At 39.2% G+C, this 11022-nt stretch overlaps 1 protein-coding gene across 1 annotated transcript in view; it reads right to left on the minus strand.

Moving 5' to 3' along the window:
- ciao2a (cytosolic iron-sulfur assembly component 2A) overlaps positions 1-9357 on the minus strand; it is a 115620-nt gene extending 106263 nt beyond the window's left edge. The window contains exon 1 of the mRNA XM_034175692.1: positions 9187-9357. Coding sequence (XP_034031583.1) covers positions 9187-9259 — 73 coding nt within the window. The 5' untranslated portion in view covers positions 9260-9357. The remainder of the gene's footprint in view (positions 1-9186) is intronic.
- Between the last annotated feature and the right edge of the window lie 1665 nt (positions 9358-11022).

Consider the following 11022-nt stretch of genomic DNA (forward strand, 5'->3'; position numbering starts at 1 on the left):
AACCACCAGTAGAGGCAAGCAAGAGTAAAAGTCTATTAAACATTAGGTTTCTCTCTTCTAAGTCCCTGTTAGTAAATCATATAATTGATCAACATATTGATTTATTCTGCCTTACAGAAACCTGGTTTCAGCAGGAGGATTATGTTAGTTTAAATGAGTCAACACCCCTGAGTCACACTAACTGTCAGAATGCTCGAAGCACGGGTCGAGGAGGAGGATTAGCAGCAATCTTCCACTCCAGCTTATTAATTAATCAAAGACCCAGACAGAGCTTTAATTCATTTGAAAGCTTGACTCTTAGTCTTGTCCATCCAAATTGGAAGTCTCAAAAACCAGTTTTATTTGTTATTATGTATTGTCCACCTGGTCGTTACTGTGAGTTTCTCTGTGAATTTTCAGACCATTTGTCTGACTTAGTGTTTAGCTCAGATAAGATAATTATAGTGGGTGATTTTAACATCCACATAGATGCTGAGAATGACAGCCTCAACACTGCATTTAATCTATTATTAGATTCAGTTGGCTTCGCTCAAAATGTAAATGAGCCCACCCACAATTTTAACCGCACTTTAGATCTTGTTCTGACATATGGCATAGAAACTGAAGACTTAACAGTATTCCCTGAAAACCCCCTGTTGTCTGATCATTTCTTAATAACATTTACTTTAATGGACTACCCAGCAGTGGGGAATAAGTTTCATTACAGTAGAAGTCTTTCTGAAAGCGCTGTAACTAGGTTTAAGGATATGATTCCTTCTTTGTTATGTTCTTCAATGCCATATACCAACACAGTGCAGAGTAGCTACCTAAACTCTGTGACTGAGATAGATTATCTCATCAATAGCTTTACATCCTCATTGAGCACAACTTTGGATGCTGTAGCTCCTCTGAAAAAGAGCCTTAAATCAGAAATACTTGACTCCGTGGTATAACCCACAAACTCGCAGCTTAAACCAGATAACCCGTAAACTGGAGAGGAAATGGCGTCTCACTAATTTAGAAGATCTTCATTTCGCCTGGGAAAAAGAGTGTGTTGCTTTATAAAAAAGCCCTCCATAAAGCTAGGACATCTTACTATTCATCACTAATTGAAGAAATAAAACAACCCCAGGTTTCTTTTCAGCACTGTAGCCAGGCTGACAAAGAGTCAGAGCTCTATTGAGCCAAGTATTCCTTTAACTTTAACTAGTAATGACTTCATGACTTTCTTTGCAAATAAAATTTTAACTATTCGAGAAAAAAATATTCATAACCATCCCAAAGACATATCTTTATGTTCGACTGCTTTCAGTAATGCTGGTATTTGGCTAGACTCTCTCTCTCTGATTGTTCTGTCAGAGTTATTTTCATTAGTTACTTCCTCCAAACCATCAACATGTCTATTAGACCCCATTCCTACCAGGCTGCTCAAGGAAGCCCTACCATTAGTTAAAGCTTCGATGTTAAATATGATCAATCTATCTTTATTAGTTGGCTATGTACCACAAGCTTTTAAGGTGGCAGTAATTAAACCATTACTTAAAAAGCCATCACTTGACCCAGCTATCTTAGCTAACTGATCATCTGCAGAGGAATGGTCTATTTGAAGAGTTTCAGTCAGGTTTCAGAATTCATCATAGTACAGAAACAGCATTAGTGAAGGTTACAAATGATCTTCTTATGGCCTCAGACAGTGGACTCATCTCTGTGCTTGTCCTGTTAGACCTCAGTGCAGCATTTGATACTGTTGACCATAAAATTTTATTACAGAGATTAGAGCATGCCATAGGTATTAAAGGCACTGCGCTGCAGTGGTCTGAATCATATTTATCTAACAATTTGTTCATGTAAATGGGGGAGTCTTCTTCACAGACTAAGGTTAATTATGGAGTTCCACAAGGTTCTGTGCTAGGACCAATTTTATTCACTTTATACATGATTCCTTTAGGCAGTGTTATTAGAAAGCATTGCTTAAATTTTCAATGTTACGCAGATGATACCCAGCTTTATCTATCCATGAAGCCAGAGGACACACACCAATTAGCTAAACTGCAGGAATGTCTTACAGACATAAAGACATGGATGACCTCTAATTTCCTGCTTTTAAATTCAGATAAAACTGAAGTTATTGTACTTGGCCCCACAAATCTTAGAAACATGGTGTCTAACCAGATCCTTACTCTGGATGGCAATACCCTGACCTCCAGTAATACTGTGAGAAATCCTGGAGTCATTTTTGATCAGGATATGTCATTCAATGCGCATATTAAGCAAATATGTAGGACTGCTTTTTTGCATTTGCGCAATATCTCTAAAATTAGAAAGGTCTTGTCTCAGAGTGATGCTGAAAAGCTAATTCATGCATTTATTTCTTCTAGGCTGGACTACTGTAATTCATTATTATCAGGTTGTCCTAAAAGTTCCCTGAAAAGCCTTCAGTTAATTCAAAATGCTGCAGCTAGAGTGCTGACAGGGACTAGAAGGAGAGAGCATATAAGGTGTCTGAGCCCAGTGAAGCTGACCCCCCACCTAGATAAAAAAAAAAAAAAAAAAATCCAAGCTAACAGGCTGAGTTTGCCCTGTAATTTCCGATGGTACATGAATGCAGCGGCAGCAACAGCACTTGCAAACCGGCTTCTGTACTGTATGAAAACATTCAGCTGGTCGAACGAAGTCAAACTAAACACCAATGTTACAAAAACTAAGCAAACGATAAGAAACTGTCATGAACAACAGCAAAATGAAATACGAATTGAGGTTTTTGGCGGCATTCGTCCAAATTTTTCGACAGTTTAAAAATCCTGACGAAGCCCCAGCTGCAGGAACAAAGCTGCGTGAAGGTTAAACAATGCCAACGTAAGTCCAGATTTCTTGTTTCATTTGGGCTTTGTTGCCTTTCGTTAAGTGCCGTGTGACCAGGTATTAAGGGCCGGCAACAGATTGTGTGTGATTTCAGTCCATGAAAAACATTTAAATACGTGTAGGTCGTGTCAAAGTAGTTATCCCTGTCAGAGGCTGAGAGACGGTGACTGCCAGAAAATGTATTCCCTGTGCAACTATACTAAATAAACACAAAACCTCCTCAAATTTACTGTAGTAATTGGTTATAAGCTATACATTTCACTGTGTAATGTGATGTTGCATCTGGCATACAACTTGTGCCAAATCAACATACAGACCCACCTTGCATCTGCAGTGGTGACCCTGAGTGAAATCAAGGGAGCAGCCAAAGGGACTTAATATATGTGTAAATTTTACAGAAAAAAAAAAAAGGTTTAATATCAGCATGGAAATGCAAATTCAACATGAAAAAGGCAATCAAAATTACAGTTATTTTTTATTATAGGTTTAAACTGTAAAATGTACATACAAATTCTGATGGGGATGACTACTTCGGCACTACACCGGCAGCAGATTATGTATGCCAAGCCAACAGTGCCATATATACGGCACGTTCAGTCATGTATCATCAAAAATATGCCATAAAAAATGCCATTTCATCAGTTATTACTGCGTTTTTTTCGCTGTAATTAAAGACAATGCTGTTAAATGTGTCAAAAAAAATGTGCCATTTTCACACCGCAATGAAGCCCTTAGAAAGCGCAGTAAAAAATGCTGTTCAGATGTATGGCAAGCCAACAGTGCCACAATTACGCCACTTTCAGACACATTTTGCCAAAAATACGGCGTAAAAAAACAGTTTTTCGGTTATTACGGCGCTTTTTACGCCGTAATTAAAGATGACGCCGTTAAATGCGCCGTTATTTGTCAAAAAATATGCTGTTTTTCACGCCGCAATGAAGCCCTTAAAAAAATGCTGTAAAAAACGCCATTCAGATGCCCACGTGTGTAAAACACACGCGTCTGTGCACTTCACGTCATCATGGACAGTTTAACATCAACAGGAGAACAATGGTGATCAATAAAATACAATTGACTTGGTCATAATAACACTGCACATGGTGTAAATTATCAGGCAGATTTAGTTTTAGAAACATAGGCACTGCACAAACGAATCCCATTTGCGATCTCATTAAATAAACTGGAAGGTGCTCAAGGAAGTCAGTCTGGACAGTTTCAGTTCAGATTGGAGAATGTTCCAATCAGAGGGAGCTGAAAAACTAAAGGCATTCTTTCCTGCTTCGGTGAAGACACGAGGTACATGAAAACATGTCATTGAGAGCTTTTCCTCACAGAGATTTAATAACTTTCCAAAATTTCAGTGGCTGTTTCGGTTATTAGTGGTGACAGACAAAGATGATGGACTCAGTGATGGTGGTGTAGAAGTTCACCATCACTATTTGTGGCAGGTTGAACTTCCTCAGATGCTGTAGAAAGTACATCCTCTGTTTTGCTCCCTTGATGAGAGAGCTAACATTCAGCTCTTACTTGAGGTCCTGATGATGGTGATCCACAGATAGCAGAAGAACTCTACAATGGCAACTGGGGAGTCACACAGGCCTGGGTTCTTTCAGAAGTCAACAACCATCTCCATTGTCTTTGTCACTATTTTTGCTCTTTTTACCCCATAACTCCGTAATATTCAGTCATACATAGACCAAACTATACCTTTTTGGAATCTTCATGATCAGATAAATAATGTGGTATCGTTTTCAACATGATCACATGATCACAAGGGAATTTCATTCGTTTCCACTGTGAGGGTAAAAAGATATGCAAGAGGCTCCACTAGAAAATCAGCTGCCAGTTTCAAAATGTAAGGATCAATGAAATCAGGTCCACATGATTTCCTACGATCTAAAGCTTTAAGAGCTTGATGAACTTCCTGAACAGAGAAAGATATAAAGTTGAAAGGCTGACCAGTGTACGAAATGTAATGTACACGTATGTATGTATGTAATGTACACATACATTGCGAGGCCTTGCAAGATTTCACAGCAGCAGATCTCACAGAATCAAACAAAGAGCCAGAAGTTAAAAAAATGTTTAATACAATTCAACATCATCATCCTATCATAGACAGGAACAGTATCCTTGAAAACATATGTGAGAGCTTTTACTCACAGAGATTTAATAACTTTCCAAAATTACTGTGGGCTGTTTAGGTTAGTGGTGCCAGACAAATACAACCCCTGGCAAAAATTATGGAATCACCGGCCTCGGAGGATGTTCATTCAGTTGTTTAATTTTGTAGAAAAAAAGCAGATCACAGACATGACACAAAACTAAAGTCATTTCAAATGGCAACTTTCTGGCTTTAAGAAACACTATAAGAAATCACGAAAAAAAGATTGTGGCAGTCAGTAACGGTTACTTTTTTAGACCAAGCAGAGGAAAAAATATGGAATCACTCAATTCTGAGGAAAAAATTATGGAATCACCCTGTAAATTTTCATCCCCAAAACTAACACCTGCATCATATCAGATCTGCTCGTTAGTCTGCATCTAAAAAGGAGTGAACACACCTTGGAGAGCTGTTGCACCAAGTGGACTGACATGAATCATGGCTCCAACACGAGAGATGTTAATTGAAACAAAGGAGAGGATTATCAAACTCTTAAAAGAGAGTAAATCATCACGCAATGTTGCAAAAGATGTTGGTTGTTCACAGTCAGCTGTGTCTAAACTCTGGACCAAATACAAACAACATGGGAAGGTTGTTAAAGGCAAACATACTGGTAGACCAAGGAAGACAAAGCGTCAAGACAGAAAACTTAAAGCAATATGTCTCAAAAATCGAAAAATGCACAACAAAACAAATGAGGAACGAATGGGAGGAAACTGGAGTCAACGTCTGTGACCGAACTGTAAGAAACCGCCTAAAGGAAATGGGATTTACATACAGAAAAGCTAAACGAAAGGCATCATTAACACCTAAACAGAAAAAACAAGGTTACAATGGGCTAAGGAAAAGCAATTGTGGACTGTGGATGACTGGATGAAAGTCATATTCAGTGATGAATCTCGAATCTGCATTGGGCAAGGTGATAATGCTGGAACTTTTGTTTGGTGCCTTTCCAATGAGATTTATAAAGATGACTGCCTGAAGAGAACATGTAAATTTCCACAGTCATTGATGATATGGGGCTGCATGTCAGGTAAAGGCACTGGGGAGATGGCTGTCATTACATCATCAATAAATGCACAAGTTTATGTTGATATTTTGGACAATTGAAAGGATGTTTGGGGATGATGAAATCATTTTTCAAGATGATAATGCATCTTGCCATAGAGCAAAAACTGCAAAAACATTCCTTGCAAAAAGACATATAGGGTCAATGTCAATGAGCAGATCTGATCTGATGCAGGTGTTAATTTGGAGGATAAAAATTTACAGGGTGATTCCATAATTTTTTCCTCAGAATTGAGTGATTCCATATTTTTTTCCTCTGCTTGGTCTAAAAAAGTAACCGTTACTGACTGCCACAATCTTTTTTTCTTGATTTCTTATAGTGTTTCTTAAAGCCAGAAAGTTGCCATTTGAAATGACTTTAGTTTTGTGTCATGTCTGTGATCTGCTTTTTTTCTACAAAATTAAACAACTGAATGAACATCCTCTGAGGCCGGTGATTCCATAATTTTTGCCAGGGGTTGTAATATTCTGATTCGACTTCCTTTATAAAAGAAGAACATTTGTTTCTTTTTTTTCAGAACAGCGATCAGTGTAAGTAAGTAAGTAAATTTTATTTATATAGCACCTTTCACAGACAAGAGCCACAAGGTGCTTCACAACATAAAAGCACAGTACACCACACAAAACATCAGACAATGGCCAAGACAAAAAAAAAAAACACAACATAAAACATAACATAGGATAGCAGAGCAGCCCAGTGAAGTTAATACTGTTAATTTCCACTGCTCACTGGAGACCTGCCAGGTGCCAGCAGGCTTCAAGACCTCCACATTCATCCCCTCCCCATCCCCAAAAACAAAGAACTTCAGGACTTAATGACTACAGACCTGTCACCCTGACCTCTGTGATGATGAAGACCTTCGAGCGCCTTGTCCTCAGATACTAACACCATCTCTGACGCACACCTGGAGCTCACCTACAGAACCAACAGGTCTGTAGATGGCGCTGTCAACACAGCCCTCCACTTCATCCTCCAGCATCTGGACTCCCAGGAAACCACACCAGGATTCTATTTGTGGACTTCAGTTCTGCTTTCAACACAATCATCCTGGCCCTGCTGCAGGACACGCTGTCTCAGCTTGGCGTGCCTGACTCCACCTGTACGTGGATCACTGACTTCCTGCCCAACAGAAGGCAGCATGTGGAGCTGGGTGGGGGACACACATCTCCAACACACGGTCCATCAGCACCAGATCCCCCCCATGGGTGCATTCTTTCCCCTCTACTCTTCTTCCTGTACACCAACAACTGCACTTCCAGTCACCAATCTGTGAAGCACCTGAAGTTCATGGATGATACATCCTTCATCTGACTCATCTCTGATGGGAATGAGTCTGTCTACAGATGGAGATCGGTCACGTGGTGTCCTGGTGCAAACTGATTGGAACGTTCTCCAATCTGAACTGAAACTGTTCAGACTGACTTCCTTGAATGCTTTTGCTTGGAATAAATTGCAAGAGGAGTGGAAATTAAAAGTATTAATTTCACTGAACGCTTTTAAATCCACATTGAGAGCATTTGAGGCCAACTCCATAATATGCACTTGTTTTTTATAGTATGCTTGTAACGTAAATTTTTATCATCTTTTTATTTGCCTTTTGCTTGTGTTTGTGTAACTGTGCTTTGTATTTGCTGCTATTTATCTTAGCCAGGACTCCTTTGGAAAAGATGTTCTTAATCTCAAAGGGAGTTTTTCTGGTTAAATAAAAAAATAAAAAACATGCCACTCGTGGGATTCGAACCTGAAAGAGCTGAACGGTAGACGGGAGTCTTACCGCTGCGCCACAACCAGTTACAAAATGCATGCATAAAATCCTTCAAATAAATAAGGAGGGGAACATTTTTTAATAATAATAAAAAAAAAAACAATGAAGCGATGTATGAAAGAGGATGTTAATTTATGACATTTTCCTACCCAATCCCCAAAATGTTAGCCGATGTTAAATGACACAACAGGTAAGTTGGAGCAAACTTTGCCACAAAGAGATCTGTGCTGGACTGATTCTGTCTGCTCGTCTTGATTAGCGATTGGACACAAACACTTCAAGTTCAGTGGCTGAGAGAAAAGGAGACTGGAGATAATTATACCACACAAATGCTGTTTTTTACCCGCGTCGTAAAGTGCACAAATGCGCGTATTTTACACGCGTTTTGGGCATCTGAACGCCGTTTTTTTACAGCTTTTTTAAGGGCTCCATTGCGGCGTAAAAAACGGCATATTGTTTGACACATTACGGCGGATTTAACAGCATTGTTTTTAATTACGGCGTAAAAAGCTCTGTAATAACTGACAAAATGACGTTTTTTACGGCGTATTTTTGGTGAAACGCATCTGAAAGTGGCGTAATTGTGGCACTGTTGGCTTGCCATACAGATGCACACAACGTGTGAAATACGCGCGTCTGTGTGCTTTACAATGCGTAAAAACTGGCATTTGTGCAGTATGATATTATCTCCAGCCTCCTTTTTTCTCAGCCACTAAACCACAGTCACAGTTGGATAACAAGCGTAAAATGCCTATAATCAATAAGGAGGGAAAATCAAATCAATCATCTCCAATCAATTTTATTTATATAGCACCAAATCACAAACAGTTGCCCCAAGGCGAAATGTATTTGATTTAAAAATAAATAAAATAAATGATGTATAAAAGAGCAAGTTAATTTATGAGAAACTTTCCTGCCTAACCACCAAAATGTTAGCCGGTGTTAAATGACACAACAGGTAAATTGGAGCAAACTTTGCACAAAGAGATGTGTTGGACTGATTCTGTCTGCTCGTCTTGATCAGCGATTGGACACAAACATTTCAAGTTCTGTGGCTGAGAGAAAAGAAGGCTGGAGATAATTATACCACACAAACACCGGTTTTTACGCGTGTTCTGTGCATCTGAACGGTGTTTTTTAAGGGCTCCATTGCGGCGTGAAAAACGGCGTATTTTTTCTGACACATTACGGCGCTTAACGGCGTTGTCTTTAATTACAGCGAAAAAAAAGCGCCGTAATAACTGACAAAACGGCATTTTTACGGCCTATTTTTGGTGATACGTGACTTAAAGTGGCGTATTTGTGGCATTGTTAGCTTGCCATAATGATGTATAATTTCAGGCTCACCGTAGACTTCTAACGCTTTGTCCTCCATCTTTCTGCTCTGCAGCACGAACTCCAGCCAGTCCTTTTGTGACATTTAACGACACGACGAACATATTTTACAAAGAGCCATAAGGAAGACAAACGAATAAGACCAAAAACTAACGAAATGAGAAAACCGACAGACGTACTCGTTGTTCCGCGTTTACTTCTTCTTCTGTCCGGTTTATTGGCGGTTTGTAAACAGACACCGATCATTACCGCCACCAACTGTTTGAGTGTGGAGCCACTAATCTCTATAATCCTCCTCCTTCTTCTTTGGATTTTATTGGTGGCTTGCAAACCAACAGGATGAACCTGGTACTAAATTCTCTTGAATAACCCTGTTTCCTGTACATCACTGTGCTCTTCATAAGACAATTGTGAGGCTGAGCTTTGACACTTGAAAGCTGTTTTCAGACAAGTCATAACTATCACTCACATATTTCTTTGCTCTTTCATAGAACATAATTTCATTTCATTCATTTCATTTATTATACAGGAAAAAGGTTAAAAGCACAATTGCACATTACCCCAGGCCTGACTCAGTTAAAACTGTTTTACAGCAGGTTCCTGTTTTACACATAAACCTACACACAAACAATCATTTCATTCAATCATGTGGACAATAAACCTAACATGTACAGCACACATTCATAAAATCATAAATAAAAAGATAAAAAGATCAGACAAGTGAGAAAGGTAGATCAGTGGTTACATGAATAATTATTCAATAAATCGTCTCTGTAAGTTTTTTAATGAAATCAGCCCCACATTTCTGTGCCAAATCAGGACTTAGCTGTTTAAATTTGTTGTTCACAGCAAAGCAAAAAAAAAAAAAAAAAAAAAAAAAAAAAAAAAAAAAAAAAAAAAAACGTCCTTAAGCCTCCTCTCAAGTTTCCCTTTCAGTTCAGTCATCACTTTAACCACAGAGGTTATGCTGAATGATTTGGCTTCGATGCAGCCTGAGAACACCTTCAGAATGTGAATGAGGAAGAACATCTCAGATACTTCAGTGCTATCCTCTGCAAAAGACTTCCACAAAATATTGGGCCATTCTTCCTCACCAAGGCTCTGAAAACAGCTGGTCAGGGGCTTCCAGTACTTCAGCATTCGCTCGATAGATGGCAGCAGAGAACCACCTGGTGATGACACGCTGCAGCAATAAGAACGGAAGTCGTCCTTTCTGCTTTTGGAGATGAATCCGGAGTCTTTCGACCAACTCAGAAGACCAAATCTGTCCGAGCCCTTCAGTTCAAATCCGTCCATCGTTTGTACCTTGGAGCGCCTTGGGGCAACTGTTTGTTGTGATTTGGCGCTATAGAAGAAAAAAGTTGATTGATTGATTGATTGACAGAGAGAAAAGAGCAGAATCAGTCAGCTGGAAAACATTACACCTATGGTATAATTCATCAGCAATAAATCAACAAAAAAACAAATTACTAAGGTGATTGTCGGCCGCTAGCCCGAAGCTTCACTTACAGACACAAAATATTGACAAAATTGAGGCTGAGACCTGTTGCGTTATAAATAAAATGACTTTAAAATGATAGGAAGCATCCACTTCATACGAGTCTCCCAAACTAACCACTTCTTTGACACATAGTCATTCCAACAGTATGTAATGATTCTCCAAAGAGACCTTGTCCCAAATAGACCACCGGCCAAGACCTGACCCCATGCAACCACCCCATGTAACAGTGAAACCAATCTTTTTCAGAAGCCTAAACATGTCCTTTATCCAAATTTGACTGGTAACTTGGGATGGGTAGGTAAAAGATTTTATTGATATTGATGCCATTATTGATTAGGGATGGGTAT

Source organism: Thalassophryne amazonica, chromosome 8 (assembly GCF_902500255.1).
Source record: "Thalassophryne amazonica chromosome 8, fThaAma1.1, whole genome shotgun sequence".
Lineage (NCBI taxonomy): Eukaryota > Metazoa > Chordata > Actinopteri > Batrachoidiformes > Batrachoididae > Thalassophryne > Thalassophryne amazonica.